The 20,437-nt window shown below is 40.0% G+C and overlaps 1 protein-coding gene across 4 annotated transcripts in view; it reads left to right on the top strand.

The window, feature by feature from the left end:
• The window catches only part of ATRN (attractin), a 180,252-nt gene that overhangs the window by 119,715 nt on the left and 40,100 nt on the right, over positions 1-20,437 (top strand). For all 4 annotated transcript variants that reach the window (XM_005568453.5, XM_074004867.1, XM_005568455.5 and 1 more), the window contains exons 23-24: positions 2,579-2,657; positions 5,736-5,893. In XM_005568453.5, the coding sequence (XP_005568510.2) occupies positions 2,579-2,657; positions 5,736-5,893 (237 nt within the window). The remainder of the gene's footprint in view (positions 1-2,578; positions 2,658-5,735; positions 5,894-20,437) is intronic.

The following is a 20,437-nucleotide window of genomic DNA, read 5'->3' as shown; positions in this document are numbered from 1 at the left end:
CAGACACCAGAGCCTGGATTTACTCTCTCAAGAGTGACCAGAAGCTTAAAGACTCTGCTGATTGAAATGCCAGTGATGCAGCCCCAATCAGACAGCAAAGGAGGGAACACTTCTGCTCCTAGAGTGAGTTCTTAGCCTCATTAGGAGGCAAAACAGCAAAGGCTTAGTGAGGTCCAATAAGAATTTAGCCAGGAGTACTTTAAATTGTTAAAATATGTGTGTAAAATGTGGATTTTTTATCTGCTGTCATTAATGATGAAGCCCAACCTGCCTTAAGGTATTACCTAATGGTGGAAGGAAGGCCACACTGCGTGACATTTAAAACTGAAGCATCCAGAACATGAAGATGCACCTGTACAGCTTCTTCAATGAAATATAAAGCCATGCAGTACCCACTTCAGTATTTAAAGAAATTTTGCTAAACTTAATGGTAAATTATTTAGGAACTTCCTTGGAGATTTCTTACTTCTCATGAACATACACAAAGCCATTTACCATTATAAAATTCCATTGACAATAAATGTGACAAATAATACATGGAAAACAATATGACAGTAAGCCAAAGTATATTGCTTTGTTAACAAATGTTATCTATAAACATTGCTAAATTTAATTTTAAAAGTAGAACAAAGTCTATAGTGTGGTATGTTTACTATACAAGTAAATGAAAATAGGATTTGTTTTTAATATTCTATTTCAATGATAAAATTAAGAAAAAATATACTAGAAAAGATACATTCTCAAAAGTAAATTGCTTTTTAAGTAAAAATAAATTAAGTGAATTATTTTATGGAAAAACTGTAGGTATTAATATATCATTTGAGTGGCTGTATTGACTGGAATTTTTTTCTTAAAGATTTTAAAATAAGATTATAACAAAAGTACCACACATGTAATATATTCACTGCCTCATAAGCAAGTGTTTGAAGTGCTCAGAATCTTTCAGGATGTACTTGATGCTATTAATTTCATTAAAAAAATAAATATAGTAGAATCTTTGTAATACTTCTTAACCAGGTGGGAAGTGATCATGAAAATATTTGGACCTTTCTGGATTTCCCAGTTTATCTTAACAGAATACTTACTAGAGTTATCCAAATGCATATATTCTGTCTTCTATAAAAGCACAAGGATTTTAAGTTTATTGATTCTTTCTGTGGAAAGACGTATAGTTGACCCTTGAGCAATACAGGTTAAAACTGTGAAGATCCACTTATACGCAGACTTTTTTCAACCAAACGTGTAATGAAAATATAGTATTGGCAAGATGTGAAACCTGAGTATACGGAGGGTGGACTTTTCATATGCAAGGGTTCTATGGGCAGACTGCGGACTTGAGTATGTGTGGATTTGGGCATGTTCAGGGATTCCTGGAACCAATGACCCACGTAATTGTTAGTTACATGGGATGACTGTAATTGTTAGTTGTGTGCTGCCAGCAAATACTAAATACAAATAAGTAAACACTTGAGCTGTCCTTTCAAGATGAAGGTGAGGTCTTATCAGTAAATGAGAAGGTAAATGCTTTGTGAGGGAAATTTCTGGTTTAATGATCACATTTTAAAAATAGCTGTTTGGAAATGTTTCCATTGTTGTGATTTTGTGCTATTAAAGTGATCAAAACAACACCCTTATTTATTCTAACCTCTCAAGATCTTTTAAAAATGAATAATTTCAGTACAGTTGGATTCTTCTGTAAAAGATAAAAATATAACATTGATTAGTTTGCAGAAATAATTATTTGACTCCAGTTAAGAAATGTACTAGTAAAATTTCAGTTTGACTAATTATTAATGTTATAATTTACCTAATATCACCGACAGTACACTTCCTCCGTTGGCTTAACAGATTCCTCAGCAATATCTTTATTAGTCATTAAGACCAAGGATCAAAATAAATTAAGTTAGATTAGCCCTGTGAACTGCTGTAAAGTGGTCGACAAGATTTTCAAAACTAAGAAGCCATACTCAATCATATTTCTCTTGAAATAATATTTTTAGTAAGAGAAAAGTATTTTTCAAATCATGAATATAATAAAATTATTTTTAAATTAAGTACATTTCGGCTTTATATGCTTTTTTTAAAGGCTGTTTCAAGTTTTGGAGAAGTTTTACACTGTATATAATCTATGAGTTTAGAATTACATGGGTTTCAGTTATAAATAAATATAATTTAGGGCACTTGATCAAGTGTTTTATTGATAGGAGTGAACTTCAGACATTTGAAAACAGCTGCCCAGAGAATCTTTAGGAGGCTGATCCCCCAACACAGGTCAGAAGATGCAAATCATTGTGCTCTGATAGGGGTCTTTTTAAAAGGCACTTTCTCATGCAGTTAGGCATTTGATAGAGCATTAAATTACGTATACTTTTTATGGGAGGGAATGAAATTTTATTGGGATATGTGCTTGTATTAAGGAAAATTGGTTAGAAATTTTGCTAATTCTTCTGTGAGTTTCTCTAAAGACATCATAAAATATTTGTTATTAAGAACGTTTAGAGGAGTAAACTTTATTGCTTTATTTTAAAATCTAGAAACTGTTTTAATTAATATTCTAATAATTTGTACCTCTCATCAGCAAAATAGGGATTTGGACATGTTCATCAATGCCTCCAAGAATTTCAACCTCAACATCACCTGGGCTGCCAGCTTCTCAGGTAAAGACACACCTAGAGAAGACCCCCCAAATGGAGGTGTGATAGATTAAGAAATGTAATATAGGAATTGAGAAAGCGAGCTTAGGAGACAGATTGGTTTGAAACCACCCTTGCCACTTATTAACTATGAGACCTTGAGCAAGTGTCTAAATCCCTCTGTAAACCTTAACATTATTTTATTCATCTGTAAAGTGAGCATGATACTTACCTCTTAGAATTGTTGTATACATTAAATTAGGTTATACCTACCAGAGTTTGCTGTGGTGTCAGGCTCTGTGTGGTTACTACCCTAGCCCACCACCACCATTTCTGTTCTTGCTGTGGCCACTGGCACTACCATCATTGTCTAAATCCATGCTTCAGAAGTGAAAAATTCAAATGACTCATCGTTTCAATAAATGAAAACATTTTAAATAAAATGAGATTTCAGTAGGTGCAGAGAAATGTAACTTGGGAATTACATTAAGCTCTAAAAGCGCAGCTCTTACTGTCTGTCTTACTGTGATTCACTGAAGATCTACTGTGTAGAAAATCTAAAGAAATAAAGGATGAAGGGCAAGTGCTGTGACTCATGCCTTTAATCCCAACACTTTGGGAGACTGAGGCAGGAGGATTGCTTGAGCTCAGGAGTTTAAGACCAGCCTGGGCAACATAGTGAGACCCTGTCTCTACAAAAAAAAGAAAGAAAAAAAAAACCGGGTGTGGTGATGCATACCTGTAATGCCAACTACTCAGGAGGCTGAGATGAGAGGATCACTTGAGCCCAGGAGTTGGAGGCTGCTCTGAGCCATGATTGTGCCATTGCACTCAGGTGTGGGCAAACAGAGCAAGATCCCATCTCTTTAAAAAAAAAAAAAAAGAAAGAAAGAAAAAAGGATAATCACTACTGGATAACTCAACAAGTAGATACGGGTTTGAAATTTGTCCATTAAATTTACTTGCACCGTGCTATTAGGCAAGTTACTTAAGGTTTCTGAGCCAGTTTCCTCCTGTATAAAGTAGGATAGTAAAAATGCTGTCCTGGCAGGGCATGATAGCTCTTGCCTGTAATCCCAGCACTGTGGGAAGCCAAGGTGGGCAAATCATTTGAGGTCAAGAGTTCGAGACCAGCCTGGCCTACGTGGCGAAACCCCGTCTCTCCTAAAAATACGAAAATCAGCCAGGCGTGGAAGTACGTGCCTGTAATCCCAGCTACTCAGGAGGCTGAGGTAGGAGAATTGCTTGAACCTTGAAGGTAGAGGTTGCTGTGAGCCGAGATCACGCCACTGCACTCCAGCCTCGGTGACAAAGTGAAACTCCATCTCAAAAAAAAAAAAAATTTAAAAAAACAAACAAACAAAAAAACACCTTCCCAAGTAGAGTGATGTGAGAATTAAATGGGATAATAAATGAAGTAGTCAGTGTAGTGCTTGAAATGTTACGGTAAATGGTAACTATATTTTATCATCATTATTACTATTACAATACTGGGTTTTTTTAAAATCAGAAACACAAACCAATTAGAGTGATGCAAAATAAGAGTATTACCTTGTGCACGCCACTTACATTTATCGTCTTAAAACATTGTGTTGAATTTGAGAAAAGTTCAGAAACTCGCAATGAGGAGAGACTTTTAAGAAAAAGTCTGAATTATCAGAGTCTTTGGAGAAAGGCAGCATCTCCAGGCATGTGAAAGATTTGTAGTGAGCTGGGCCGTGGCTCATGCCTGTAATCTCAGCACTTTGGGAGGCTGAGGCAGGTGGATTACCTGAGGTCAGGAGTTCAAGACCAGCCTAACCAACATGGTGAAACCCCGTCTCTACTGAAAATACAAAATTAGCTGAGTGTGGTGGCGCATGCCTGTAATCCCAGCTACTTAAGAGGCTGAGGCAGGAGAATTGCTTGAACCTGGGAGGCGGAGGTTGCAGTGACCCAAGATTGCGTCATTGCACTCCAGTCTGGACAACAAGAGCGAAACTCCATCTCAAAAAAAGAAAAAAAGAAACATTTGCAATGAGTGTCTCAATGAAGACGTGATAATCTGGGCTCTAGTCACAGGGTCTAACTCAGACATGGAAAAAAGTCCATTTCATTAATCTTTATCAGCACTTGAATTCCTGGCTGAGGGAGAATGTGGAACATTGAAGGACTGTCTGAGAATAGGATGGAGTTATACCAGATTAGGAGGACTTAAATACCATGGTAGCTGGCGGTAGAAGGGAGGACCGAGTGACCCCTTGAGCCCCTCCTCCCTGCTACTGTGGGTTAGGCAGTGAGCGGTACATCAGCATTACTGGCATGGGAGTCTGGCACATTGCCAAGGAGGTGTAAAGGAGAAATGCAAAGGAATTGAAGTGGTGTGGGCAAAGTGAATGCCAGTGCTTGTTGATAGGATTCTACTGGTGTCGTATTTTCATGATCATGTGTGTCGCCTGTTTGGGGGTGGGGCAAGGGTGGAAGGGAGTTACATGGATTCCTGGTAAAACCTTTTTTTTTTTTTGAGACGGCATTTCACTCTTGTTGCCCAGGCTGGAGTGCAATGGCACGATCTTGGCTCACCGCAACCTCCGCCTCCGGGGTTCAAGCGATTCTCCTGCCTCAGCCTGCTGAGTAGCTGAGATTACAGGCATGTGCCACCACGCCTGGCTAATTGTGTATTTTTAGTAGAGACAGGGTTTCTCCATGTTTGTCAGGCTGGTCTTGAACTCCCGACCTCAGGTGATCCACCCACCTCGGTCTCCCAAAGTGCTGGGATTACAGGTGTGAGCCACCACACCCAGCTGGTAAAGCCATTTTGGTTAGGGGCATAGGCTTGTATATCAGCCTGCCCAGCTTTAAATCTTATCTCCATTTCTTGCTGGCTATGTGACTTGAGGGAAGTCAGTTACTTTCTCTGAACCTCAATTTCCCAATCTGTAAATGAAGATAATAATAGGGCAACTGTGAGGATTAAATGAGATTGAGCTCTTAAAGGCTATTACTGGAACACAGGAAATGTTTGATAAATGTTGTTGTCCTTATTATTAATGAGGCCAGATTCTGTTCTCCCCCTACCCCCCAAAAAAATGTCTCTTCTCTTTCATGTTTTTCTTCTAACAGCTGGAACCCAGGCTGGAGAAGAGATGCCTGTTGTTTCAAAAACCAACATTAAGGAGTACAAAGATAGTTTCTCTAATGAGAAGTTTGATTTTCGCAACCACCCAAATATCACTTTCTTTGTTTATGTCAGTAATTTCACCTGGCCCATCAAAATTCAGGTAAGAAGAGCTTTTTGGTCTCATACCTGCAAAGATGGTGAAATCTCTTTAGTAAGACTAAATTTGCTAATTTGGAGCTTGTGGTAAATGAGATGTGCAATGTGGCCTTGCCTTTGTAATGTCTATGGCAGAGAAGTGCTGAGTACGTGCATGCTGCACAGAAGATTGGAGTGGGGATGGACTGTATCACTCGGGAAGGACTTTTGCAAAAGCACTGTTGAAAGCAAGTTGGCATGTAACAGATTTGGTCATTATAATCGTATTCACTTCTTCAGTAAGCACTTGCCATGTGAAAACCTGTAGGGCTTCACAAAGAACTTCAGTTCTAGAGTAAGGTGGATGTAAGTGAAACAAACCCACATATAACGAGTGAAAGCCAGAGTGTGGAAAGTGACATGAGATGATCCCAGAAATGCTATCAAAGTTTAAAGGAGGACAGCTGGGGAGGCTTTGTTGAAGAACATCAGCCTTGTAGTCAGACAGAGGTGGTTTGATTCCTGGCTCCTATACAAATCATGCAGCCTTTCCAAGTCTCCAGTTCTCTGTGCATGTGACCTGAAGGGTAGTTGTCAGCGGCTGTATGACTGCTGCAGTGTCTTGTTGTCAGCCTACTCCTTTCCTCTGTTCCCAGGGGGCCAGTGTACTCCCACTTTTCCAAGACCCATGGCCCCATTTTAGCTTTTTATACTCATGTCCCCTGGGGCCTTTCCTCAATACCTTCTGCTTCTTACCTTCTTCATTTAGGTGAATGTGGAGGTTGGGGATAGGTGGGCTTTCAGGGACTGGTTCATCTTTAACCACAGAAGCATGGTCACTGGACGGAGGCTGTTGCCGTTTGCCAAAGTTCAGAAGCATAATCAACCTAAGAAGCAAGTCATCACAAACATATGAAAAAAGTTCAACATCACTGATCATTAGACAAATGCAAATCAAAACCACAGTGAGATACCATCTCACACCAGTCAGAATGTCTGTTATTAGAAAGTCAAAAAAGAACAGATGCTGGCAAGGCTGTAGAGAAACAACAGTGCTTCTACACTGTTGGTGAGAGTGTAAATTAGTTCAGCCATTGTGGAAGACAGTGTGGCAATTCCTCAAAGACCTAGAGGCAGAAATACCATTTGACCCAGCCATCCCATTACTGGATGTATATCCAAAAGAATATAAATTATTCTGTTACAAAGATACATGCACATGTATGTTCATTGAAGCACTATTCACAGTAGCAAAGACATGGAATCAACCTAAATGCCCATCAACAGTAGACTGTATAAAGAAAATGTGGTACATATACACCATGGAATACTATGCAGCCATAAAAAGGAATGAGATCATGTCCTTTGCAGGGACATGGATGGAGCTGGAGGCCATTATCCTCAGCAAACTAATGCAGGAACAGAAAACCAGGTACCACATGTTCTCACTTATAAGTGGGAGCTGAGAACACATGGACACATGGTGGGGAACAACACACACTGGGGCTTGTTGGAGGGTGATGGGGAGGAGGGAGAGCATCAGGAAGAATAGCTAATGGATACTGGGCTTAATACCTAGGTGATGAGATGATGGCACATTATGGCACACGTTTACCTATGTAACAAACCTGTATATCCTGCACATGTACCCCTGAACTTAAAAATTAACAACAAAAACAAGTTAACGCTCATCAATTAGGATGCCTTGGGACTGTGACTAAAGAACAGTTGATCTTTCCATTCTGGAAATATAGAGCACAAAAACTATGTTGTACTTTTTCTCACCACCCTCTCTCCTTTTCCTGTCTCCATGGTCTAAGATTTGTTAATCCTCTCATTGGCTTCTCCCTTTGCCCTTGCATACTCCCTGTGTCCCTCCTCAGCCAGTCTTGTAAGCATCAGCTACGCTTCCTATTCCTGTTTCCTCTTGTCTAGTCACACATCTGCTCACAATGGTCTGGCCTCTTCCCTTACCACATCTGAAACCGTCCTGTCATAGTGGGCCCCAATGATGGAATTCTTCAGTCTCCTTTTTCTCTCATTGCATGGCTTTGAATCATCATCTTTCTTGTCTTCCTGGATTTTTCTTTCCCTCATTCTCTGGCCAGTCTTTTTAGGGAATCCTCTTCCTCTTCCTTAAACACTGGGCTTGTCTAGGATTCAGACCCCGTCCTTTTCTCTCTCTACTCAGTTTCCTGCATGTGGGACTTGTGGTGCCACATCTATTCTGGTGATTCTCAATGCTGTCTCCAGACCAGCACTGGCAGTTGCTGCCTGGACAGCCCTACCTGGGTAGTCAAAGCTCCCTATGTTTGGTACATATTCCTTGTTGTGATCTGAGCCCCAGACTTCCATGCTTCCTTTCTCTGTAAACAACACCACCATCACCCTGTTGCACAAGCCAGGGTCTGCAGATCATTTGCATTCCTGGGATAAACCCAAATTGGGCATGACGTATTATTGCCTTACTTTACACATTGTTGGATTCAGTTTTGCTAACATTTTTGATTAGAATTTTGTATCTATTTCATGAGTAAGAATGTCCGATAATTTTCTCTTGCTGTCCTTGTTATGGTTTTGGTATCATGTTAAACTAACCTTTAATAATTATAATTTGAGGAGTTTTCACTCTTTCTCATCTCTGCAGAATATGTAAGATTAGAGTTAACTGAACCTCAAGTACTTGGTAGCTCTCACCTGTAAAATCATTTGATCCTAGTGTCTTATTTGTGGAGTTATTTTTTAGCTGCTGATTCAGCTTCTTTAGTAGTTATAGGATATTTTGAATTTCCTCTTTGATTCACTTTTTAATATTTTTTCTAGGTATTTATATCATGTTTTTAAATGTATTTTTAATTTTACTTTTTAAATTGATACATAATTGTACATATTTATGAGGTACATGAGATATTTTGATACATGCATACAATGTATAGTGATCAAATAAGAGTAATTAGGATATCTATCACCTCAAACATTTATCATTTCTTTGTGTTGAGTACATTTCACATCTTCTAGCTATTTTGAAATAATAAATTATTGCTAACTATAATCATGATGTGTATTGTGCCATTGAACACTAGAACTTCTTCCTTCTAACTCTATTTTTATGCCCATTAACCTCTATCTCCCCAGCCCCTCAGCCGCTGGTAACCACCATTCTACACTCTACCTCCATGAGATCAGTTTTCTTAGCTCACACATGTGAATGAGAAAATATATTTGTCTTTCTGTGCCTGGCTTGTTTCACTTAACATAATGACCTCCAGTTCCATTCATGTTGCTGCAAAGAACAGGATTTCATTCGTTTTGTGAATGAATAATATTTCGTTGTATAATATATACAACATTTTATTTGTCCATTCGGTTGTTGATGGACACGTAGGTCGATTTCGTATGTTCACTGTTGTGAATAGTGCTGCAATAAACGTTTGTAGCATGCAGTATCTCTTCAGTATACTGATTTTCTTTCTTTTGGATATATACCCAGCGGTGGGATTGCTGGATCATGTGGTGGATCTGTTTTGAGCAGTCTTCATACTGTCTTCTATAGTGGCTGTACTAAATAATTTACATTCCCACCAGCAGTGAACTAGTATCCTCTTTCCCTGTATCCTTGCCAGCATCTGTTATTTTGTCTTTTTAATAATAGCCATTTTAACGGGGATGAGATGATTTCTTATTATGGTTTTGATTTGCGTTTGCCTGATAATTACTGATGTTGAGTTTTTTTCTTATGCCTGTTGGCCATTTGTATGTCTTCTTTTGAGAAATGTCTGTTCAGATCATTTGCCCATTTTTAAATCAAATTTTTTTTCTATTGAGTTGTTCGAATTCCTGGTGTATTCTGGTTATAAATCCCTTGTTGGAGGGATAGTTTCGAAATATTTTCTCCCATTCTATAAGCTTTCTCTTCACTCTGTTTCCTTTGCTTTGTAGAGCTTTTTGGCTTGATATAATCCCCTTTGTCTATTTTTGCTTTTGTTGCCTGTGATTTCGGCATCTTACACAAAACACCTTTGCCCAGACCAATGTCCTGAAGGATTTTCCCGATATTTTCTTCTAGTAGTTTTATGGTTTTAGGTCTTATACTTAAGCCTTTAATCCATTTAAATTTGATTTTTGTATGTGGTGAGAGAGAGGGACCTCGTGTTGTTTTTCTGCACATGGATATCCACTTTTCCCAGCACCATTTATTGAAGAACCTGTCCTTTCCCTCACTGAATATTCTTGACTCCATTACTGAAAAACAGTTGGCTGTGAATATGTGGATTTATTTCTGGGTTCTTTATTTTGTTCCACTGGTCTGTGTATCTGTTTTTATGCTGGTATCATGCTGTTATGGCTACTATAGCTTTGTAGCACATTTTGAAGTAAGGTGATAGGATGCTTCCAGTTTCGTTCTTCTTGCTCAGAAATGCTTTGGTTGGCTGAGTACAGTGGCTCATGCCTATAATCCCAGCACTTTGGGAGGCCAAGACGGGTGGATCACCTGAGGTCAGGAGTTTGAGACCAGCCTGGCCAACATGGCAAAACCCTGTCTCTAATAAAAATACAAAAATTAGCCATGTGCAGTGGTGGGGCCTGTAATCCCAGCTACTTGGGAGGCTGGGGCAGAAGTGTCTCTTGAACCCAGGAGGAAGAGGCTGCAGTGAGCCAAGATTGCGCCACTACACTCTACCCTGGGCAAACAGAGCGAGACTCAAAAAAAAAAAAAAAAAAAAAAGAGAAAAAAATGCTTTGGCTATTTGGGGTCTTCTGTGGTTGCATACAAATTTTAGAATTGTTTTTTCTATTTCTGTGAAGAATGTCATTGGTGTAGAGATTACATTGAATCTGTAGATAGCTTTTGGTAGTATGGTTTTTTCCACAATATATTATTTCAGTCCACAAACATGGTGTCTCTTTCCATTTTTTTGTGATCTCTTCAATTTCTTACATCAATGTTTTATAGTTTTCCTTGTAAAGAGGACTTTCACCTCCTTGGTTAAATTTATTCCTACGGTTGTTTTTGGAAGTTTTAAAAAAATCTATTGAGAATGGGATTGCTTTCTTGATTTCTTCTTCTGCTAATTTGTTACTCCTGTATAGAAATGCTTCTGATTTTTGTGTGTTGATTTTGTATCCTGCAACTTTACTGAGTTTATCAGTTCTTAGTTTTTTGGTGGAGCTTTTAGGGTTTTCTATATATAAGATTATATCAACTGCAAATAGGGACAATTTGACTTCCTCCTTTGAATTTGGATGCCCTTTATTTCTTTCTTTTGCCTAGTTGCTCTGGTCAAATATGTTGATAATTTGTTGATGCTGTCCTCTAATCTTCGTAGCATCTGTGTTCATGAAATCCTTTGTCGTATTCCAATGTTGATAGCATTATTCACAACCGAAGTGTGGAAACAACCCAAGTATCTATCAGTGGATGAATAGATAAACAAAATGTGGTATGTATGTATGTGTGTGTGTGTGTGTGTGTATGTGTATATATATATACATACACACATACATACATACATACATATATAAAATGTTATTCAGCATTAAAAAGGAATGAAATTCTGATACATGCAACAACACAAGTAAACCTTGAAAACACGCTAAGTGAAATAAGCTAGTTGCAAGAGGACAGATATTGAATTATTCCACTTACATGAACTGTCTAGAGTACACAAATTCTTTATTATTATTATTATTATTATTATTATTATCCTTTAAGTTCTAGGGTACATGTGCATAACGTGCAGGTTTGTTACATATGTATACTTGTGCCATGTTGGTGTGCTGCACCCATCAACTCGTCAGCACCCATCAACTCGTCATTTACATCAGGTATAACTCCCAATGCAATCCCTCCCCCCTCCCACCTCCCCATAATAGGCCCCGGTGTGTGATGTTCCCCTTCCCGAGTCCAAGTGATCTCATTGTTCAGTTCCCACCTATGAGTGAGAACATGTGGTGTTTGGTTTTCTGTTCTTGCGATAGTTTGCTGAGAATGATGGTTTCCAGCTGCATCCATGTCCCTACAAAGGACCCAAACTCATCCTTTTTTATGGCTGCATAGTATTCCATGGTGTATATGTGCCACATTTTCTTAATCCATTCTGTCACTGATGGACATTTCGGTTGATTCCAAGTCTTTGCTATTGTGAATAGTGCCACAATGAACATACGTGTGCATGTGTCTTTATAGCAGCATGATTTATAATCCTTTGGGTATGTACCCAGTAATGGGATGGCTGGGTCATATGGTAGTTCTAGATCCTTGAGGAATCGCCATACTGTTTTCCATAATGGTTGAACTAGTTTACAATCCCACCAGCAGTGTAAAAGTGTTCCTATTTCTCCACATCCTCTCTAGCACCTGTTGTTTCCTGACTTTTTTATGATTGCCATTCTTTCACAAGCATTCTTATACACCAGTAACAGACAAACAGAGAGCCAAATCATGAATGAACTTCCATTCACAATTGCTTCAAAGAGAATAAAATACCTAGGAATCCAACTTACAAGGGATGTAAAGGACCTCTTCAAGGAGAATACAAACCACTGCTCAGTGAAATAAAAGAGGACACAAATAAATGGAAGAACATACCATGGTCATGGATAGGAAGAATCAATATCATGAAAATGGCCATACTGCCCAAGGTAATTTATAGATTCAATGCCATCCCCATCAAGCTACCAATGAGTTTCTTCACAGAATTGGAAAAAACTGCTTTAAAGTTCATATGGAACCGAAAAAGAGCCCGCATTGCCAAGACAATACTAAGTCAAAAGAACAAAGCTGGAGGCATCACGCTGCCTGACTTCAAACTATACTACAAGGCTACAGTAACCAAAACAGCATGATACTGGTACCAAAACAGAGATATAGACCAATGGAACAGAACAGAGTCCTCAGAAATAATACCACACATCTACAACCATCTGATCTTTGACAAACCTGACAAAAACAAGAAATGGGGAAAGGATTCCCTATTTAATAAATGGTGCTGGGAAAATTGGCTAGCTATAAGTAGAAAGCTGAAACTGGATCCTTTCATTACTCCTTATACGAAAATTAATTCAAGATGGATTAGAGACTTAAATGTTATACCTAATACCATAAAAACCCTAGATGAAAACCTAGGTAATACCATTCAGGACATAGGCATGGGCAAGGACTTCATTTCTGAAACACCAAAAGCAACGGCAACAAAAGCCAAAATTGACAAATGGGATCTAATTAAACTAAAGAGTTTCTGCACAGCAAAACAAACTACCATCAGAGTGAACAGGCAACCTACAGAATGGGAGAAAATTTTTGCAATCTACTCATCTGACAAAGGGCTAACATCCAGAACCTACAAAGAACTCAAACAAATTTACAAGAAAAAAAAAACAACCCCATCAAAAAGTGGGCAAAGGATATGAACAGACATTTCTCAAAAGAAGACATGCATATAGCCAACAGACACATGAAAAAATGCTCATCATCACTGGCCATCAGAGAAATGCAAATCAAAACCACAATGAGATAGAGTACACAAATTCTTAGAGACAGAAAGTGGAGTGGAGGTTACCAGCAGCTAGAGGGGAGCGGGAAATGGGGAATTACTGCTTCATGGCTATTACAGAGTTTCCCTTTGGGGTGATGAAAAAGCGTTGAAAGTAGGTAGTGATGTCGGTTGCACAAAATTGTAAATGTAATTATTGCCACTGATTTGTACACTTAAAAATGGTTAAAGTGATTTTATGTTATATCTTACTACAATTTTAAAAAGTCTTTAAAAATCACAGCAAGATGCTTTTGTAGATACAGCAAGCTTATTCTGAAATTTATATGAAAGGGCAAAAGTTCTAGAATAGCTGTAACAATTTAGAAAAAGAAGAATAAAATGGGAAGAATCAATTTACCCAATGTTAAGGCTTACTATTAGGTACAGTAATCAAGACATTGTTTCAGGTGGAGGGGTAGACACATAGATTAATGGGATAGGCTGATCTATAGATCCGAGAAATAGAACCACATAAATACGTCCAGCTGATTAGGATTTGATTCTGTTTTTGGTGTTTTTTTGAGGCAGAGTCTCACTATGATGTCCAGGCTGGTCTTGAACTCCTGGGCTCAAGTAACCCTCTTACCTCAGCCTCCTGAGTAGCTGGGATTACAGAGGTGCACACCACCACACCAGTTCCAGCTGATTTTTTTTTTTTTTTTTTTTTTTGGAGACAGGGTCTCACTTTGTTGCCCAGGCCAGAGTGCAGTGGTGCAATCACAGCACACTGCAGCCTCAACCTCCCTGGCTCAAGTGATCCTCCTGCCTCAGCCTCTCAAGTAGCTGGGACTATAGGCGCATACCACCATGCCTGGCTAATTCTTTTTTTTTTTTTTTTTGGTAGAGATGGGATTTCCCTATGTTGCCTAGACTGGTCTCAAATTCCTGGGCTCAAGTGATCCCGCCTTGGCCTCCCAAAGTGCTAAGATTGCAGACATGAGCCGTTGCACCCAGCTGATTTTTGACAAAGGCGCTGCAAAGGCAATTCAGTGAAGAAAGGACAGCCTTTTAACAAATAGTGTAGAGCAGTTGGACAACCATAGGCAAACAAAGGAATCTCTAAATCTCACATCTTATATAAAAATTAACTCAATATTGATCACAGATCTAAATGTAAAACATAAAACTATAAAACTTTTAGAAAAAAATAGAGGAGAAAATCTTTGAATCCCAGAACTAAGCAAAAGGTTTTTAGACTTGATACTAAAAACATGATTCATAAAAGGAAAACTTGATAAACTGGAGCACATAAAACCAAAAGTTTTTCTCTGTGAAAAACCCTGTTATGAAGATGAAAAGGCAAACTATGGACTGGGAGAAAATATTTGCAAACCATATTTCTGGGAAAGTGCTTGAATTTAGAGTATAAGAACTCTCAAAACTCAACAGTAAACAAACAATTCAATTAGAAAATGGGCAAAAGGCTGGGCGCGGTGGCTCATGCCTGTAATCCCAGCACTTTGGGAGGCCGAGACGGGCGGATCATGAGGTCAGGAGATCGAGACCATCCTGGCTAACGTGGTGAAACCTCCTCTCTACTAAAAATACAAAAAATGCCGGGCGCGGTGGCTCACGCCTGTAATCCCAGCACTTTGGGAGGCCGAGACGGGCGGATCACGAAGTCAGGAGATCGACACCATCCTGGCTAACCCGGTGAAACCCCGTCTCTACTAAAAAATACAAAAAACTAGCAGGGGAGGTGGCGGGCGCCTGTAGTCCCAGCTACTTGGGAGGCTAAGGCAGGAGAATGGTGTAAACCTGGGAGGCAGAGCTTGCAGTGAGCTGAGATCCGGCCACTGCACTCCAGCCTGGGCGACAGAGCGAGACTCTGTCTCAAAAAAAAAAAAAAAAAAAAATTAGCTGGGCGTGGTGGCGGACGCCTGTAGTCCCAGCTACTGGGGAGGCTGAGGCAGGAGAATAGCGTGAAGCCGGGAGGTAGAGCTTGCAGTGAGCCAAGATCACATCACTGCACTCCAGCCCCTGGGCTACAGAGCGAGATTCCATCTCAAAAAAAAAAAAAAAAAAAAAAAAAAAAAAAAGGGCAAAAGACATGAAGAGACATTTAACCAAAGAGGATATACATATGGTGAATAATGACATAAAAGATGATCGGCATCGATAACCATTAGTGAGGTCGGGTGTGGTGGCTCACACCTGTAATCCCAGCACTTTGGGAGGCAGAGGCAGGCAGATCACCACTTGAGGTCAGGAGTTCAAGACCAGCCTGGCCAACATGGCAAAACCCAGTCTCTACTAAAAATAAAAAATTAGGCAGGCACGGTGGCACATGCCTATAGTCCCAGCTACTCAGGATGCTGAGGCAGGAGAATTGCTTGAACCCGGGAGGCAGGGGTTACAGAGAGCTGAGATTGTGCTACTGCACTCCAACCTGGGCGACGGAATAAGACTCCCTCTCAAAATAAAAATAAAATAACCATTAGAGAAATGCAAATTGAAAGCACAATGAGATATCACTAGACACCTGTCAAAATGACTAAAATTAAAAATAGTAATAACACCAAATGTTGGAGAGAGTGGGGAAAGATTGGATCACTCATACATTGTTGGTGGGAATATAAGATGGTACAGTCACTCTGGAATATAGTTTGTCTGTTTCTTAAAAAACTAGTGTTATAACCCAGCAATTGCATTCCTAGGCATTTATCCGAGAGAAATGAAAACCAGTGTTCTCACAAATATCTGTACACCCGTGTTTATAGCACTTGACAGTAATATTTAACAGCTTTATTTATAATAGCCCAAAACTGGAAACAAGCCAAATATTCCTCAACAAATGAATGCTTAAATAAGTGATGCTACATACACACCATGGCCTAATACCCAGCAACAAAAAGAAATGAACTATTGATATACAGAAACACAACAACTTTGATAAATCAAAAGCAAATTTTGCTGATTGAAAAAGAAAATCTGGCCGGGCGCGGTGGCTCAAGCCTGTAATCCCAGCACTTTGGGAGGCCGAGACGGGCGGATCACGAGGTCAGGAGATCGAGACCATCCTGGCTAACACGGTGAAACCCCGTCTCTACTAAAAAGTACAAAAAACTAGCCGGGCGAGGTGGCGGGCGCCTGTAGTCCCAGCTACTCAGGAGGCTGAGGCAGGAGAATGGCGGGAACCCGGGAGGCGGAGCTTGCAGTGAGCTGAGATCTGGCCACTGCACCCCAGCCTGGGCGACAGAGCGAGACTCCGTCTCAAAAAAAAAAAAAAAAAAAAAAAAAAAGAAAATCTTAGAAATTTATATATGGCATGATTGCATTTATATAACATTTGAAAATGAAAATTTTAGATCTTGTATTCCTACACACATAGTGAATATGTATCCCGAAGCTTCAAATTTCTCTGGCTTCTTAGGACTCTGATCTCTAGACCCGGTTTTAAGGGAACTTACCTGATTAGGTCAGGCCTACCCACACAGAAGGAGGGAAGATACAGAGCCTGCCCGTCAGGAGGTGGAAATCTTGGGGGCATTCTTAGAATTCTCCCTGCCGTAGACTGCATTTGGAATAGAGCTTGCAGGGGTTTCAGTTGTTTCTCCGATCCGAAAGGGGTTGAGCTCTAGGTTCCAGTTAGTATAATTTCATTTTGGCAACATCTCCTGACACTATTAAGATATAGGTTATGTGTATTTAGTAGGTTATTTTCATGTAAAACACTTGATTAGGGTTCTAGTAAATAAATTTTATTAACTCATTTTAAGTTGAGATTGTTTTTGTACTGACATACCTCTCCATATTCTGAATCTAATTGAACATCATGTTTTGTTGCTTATAGCTGACAAATGATTAATACTTTTTAGATTCTTAGTGAAAATCTTGACTTAACGCTGCTGACACTTTTCCCAGTCTGTGCGTATAAGCAGGCTTTTGTGCTGGAGGTAGCCATACTTGTTGCCAATGCCGAGTTCTAGTTTTTTTCCTTCCAGTTCCCTATTGCTCCACCCTCTGAAAGTCACTGAAATGGTTTTAGAGCTTTCATTCTAGAGGGAGCTCTTCCCCACACTTACTTCTAAGAAGTAATAATTTTAAGTTTCAGAATCAAGGAGATGTTGATTTTCTTCCTGGTTTTTTGGTGCTCCTTATCTGGGCTCAATCACTAACTTAAATTAAGATGCACTTATGAACACTGCATTCAGGAGCACTTGTGAAAATAAACGATGGCATGCTCACCATTTAGTTTGCCAAGATTTCCTTGAAAACGCAGGTAAGTTCTATTGCAAGCGTGTCTTTTTGCTGTTTGGTACAAATGACCACACTATTCACTGTGACTAGACCCGTATCATCGTGTGTTCTCAGTCCTCGCACGACAGCCTGGTTGATACTGGTTCTCTCTGCTTTGGGAACCGTATCTGGCTGTGCGCTATGTGGAGGGCTGAGCTGGTGTCTTCCTGGGTAGGTACATCATGTTCTCAACAAGGGCTGCATGTTTCTTTATTGCTGTTTTTCCCCCAGAGCCTTAGCTTTTCTAGGTGTGTAGCATGGCTCTTAAATACACACATTTAGCAACTGTGCAAATTCAGTAAAAATGGAGAGACTTATTTAAGGAAGAGAGTAGGGAAATGTCTAAATAGTGCAGTGTAGGCCATTCAGTTAAATTTCAGTATGGCTTTCAATGCAGGCAAAGCCGTTTTGCCTTTGATTCTCGTTTTTTAAATGAGATTTTAAAAATTGAGATTATCATTTTTTTTAAAGCAAAGTAACTGAAGAAATCTAATTCTCTACTTGGAAATTTGTGTAAGCATTGGGGCTTTAAAATGGTGATACTAAACTCAAGTTCCTTCACTCTGAACCAATCCCAGGATTCTTTTCCATAATTAGGAACAGATCAAACTCTATAACTGCTGAGGGAATTTGAAACTGACTATAAAAATCTTTGTAGATGCAGTTAAAAAACAAACAAAACCTACAGAATGAAAAGTCCTGTTTCTAGGAGGGTGGCGGGTGTGTTGGGGCCGGTTGTGCCTGTTTTTTGATCGGTTGTTCCTATGGGTGAGCACCCTTCCCTCTGCCCCTGCTTTCTGAAAGCTATCCTAGTTCTCCCCAGTAAGCCGGGGCTCAGCTGGCTTCAGCTATGTTCATAGTTTAGGGGTGTAGGTATTCAAGATAAAAGATGGATGGGCAGACAGTGTGTGTGTGAGGTGGGAAGGTGAGGTGGTGAGGCTCTGGCTTGTTCCCGACTCTACAACAGAGGTTGTTACTGTAATGTGAAGCTAATATAGAAGCTGTCTGCATGCTGGGTGTTTCATCTACTGTTTTATGTAAGAGGCCAGTGTTCACAAGTAGAGGCAACACAGAATTGGTATTGAGAACTGGGCATTCATTTAGATTTTAGAGTTCTGTTTATGGGTGCTAACAGGATCGCTATACTGAGCAAGGGATGTGTGAAACTTTTGTTCACTTGGATGTGCTTTTTTTCTTATAACAGCTTTATTGAGAGATAATTTACATACCATACAGTTCACTCATTTAAAGTACACAATTCAGTGGTTTTCAGTATATTCACAGAACTGTGCAGCCACCCGTCACCACAGTCAATTTTAGAATATTTTCATCACTTCCAGAAGAAGCCCCTTAGCAGTCAGTCCCCATTCCTCCCTCATCTGGCAACCCCCAGTCTGTATTTCCTGTGTCTATGGATTTGCTTATTTGAGTCACATCATGTTTTCAAGGTTCACCTGTGTTTAGTATGTTTCAGTACTTATTCCTTGTTGTTATAGCTGAATAATATTCCTTATATGTATATACCACATTTTGTTTATCCATTTTTCTATTGATGGATACTTGGGTGGTTTTCACTCTTTGGCTATTATGAATAATGTCAGATATACTTTTCATGTTTATATTTACTGTATAATAACTGCATATCCGTACCTCCTGGTGTTAGTTATCTGTATCTTAAGAGTTTTAAGAATTATAAAGTCATGCTGTAATTCTAGCACTTAGGGAGGCCGAGGCAGGCAGATCGCTTTAGCTCAGGAGTTTGAGACCAGCCTGGGCAACATAGTAAAACCCTGTCTCTACTAAAATACAAAAAATTAGCTGGCTGTGGTGAAGTGTTCCTATAGTCCCAGCTACTTGCAAGGCTGAGGCACAAGAATCACTTGAACCCCGGAGGCAGATGTTGCAGTGAGCCAAGATTGCGCCACTGTACTCCAGCTTGGGCGACAGAGCAAGACTCTGTCTCAAAACAAAACAAAACAAAACAAAAAAAGAATTAAACTGTACTTAAAGTATGTGTCTTTCTTTGTTTCAAACTATATTTAAGGTTCTTGTACAGCCCTGTGGGTTTCATCATAAAGGGAAAATGTGTCATTCCTTCGTCTCGAAAGTCCCATCTCCTGCTTTTCCGCTTTGGCTTTGGTTTGTCTCTTGTCAGCTCTTTAATGCTATTGTTCCCTTGGGTTTCATCTGGACTCTTTTTCCCTGGGTAATCTCATCCACACCATCTGGGAACATTGCCTGTGGCTGGATGGGTAAATCTTCGTCTCTAGCAGACTTCTCTCCTGTGATCTCCAGAGCCAGGAACCCACTAGACTTCCTTAAAATTCATTCAGCCAGCAGACTTTCTGGCCCAGAGCAGCAGCTGTGAGTGGACAGCAGGCACCTCCATTAGAAGCTCAGTGTTAGAGGTGTGCCCATGCGTTCCTGGGAGCCATGAGAGGGGAGCGGAGTGCTCTGTGTCACCTGAGCCCAAGTTAAGAGAGACCACACCAGAGCTGATCCCTAAGGAGCGTGGGAGCTGGGGGAAGGGGGTGTTCATGGTGGGGAAAGGGAATGACCTGCCCTTTCAGGAGCTACCAGGAGTTTAGCAGAGCTGGTGACAGTGCTGTGAGCAAGGAGGTGGAGAGCTGGGGAGGGCCATTATGAAGAGACTGGAGATTGTGGGCTGTGAACTGGAGTCCAGATGTGACTGGGAGTTGTTGAGATGTTTTAAGCCGAAAAGTCACCAAAGATCAGTGTTTAGAAAGACCCCACTGGCAGCAGTTGGGAGTGTGGATTGGAAGGAGCCAGGCCTA

Source organism: Macaca fascicularis, chromosome 10 (genome assembly GCF_037993035.2).
Source record: "Macaca fascicularis isolate 582-1 chromosome 10, T2T-MFA8v1.1".
In the NCBI taxonomy this organism is placed as follows: Eukaryota; Metazoa; Chordata; class Mammalia; order Primates; family Cercopithecidae; genus Macaca; species Macaca fascicularis.
The sequence above is the reverse complement of the archived record's forward strand: the minus strand, read 5'-3'. Positions and strand labels throughout refer to the sequence as shown.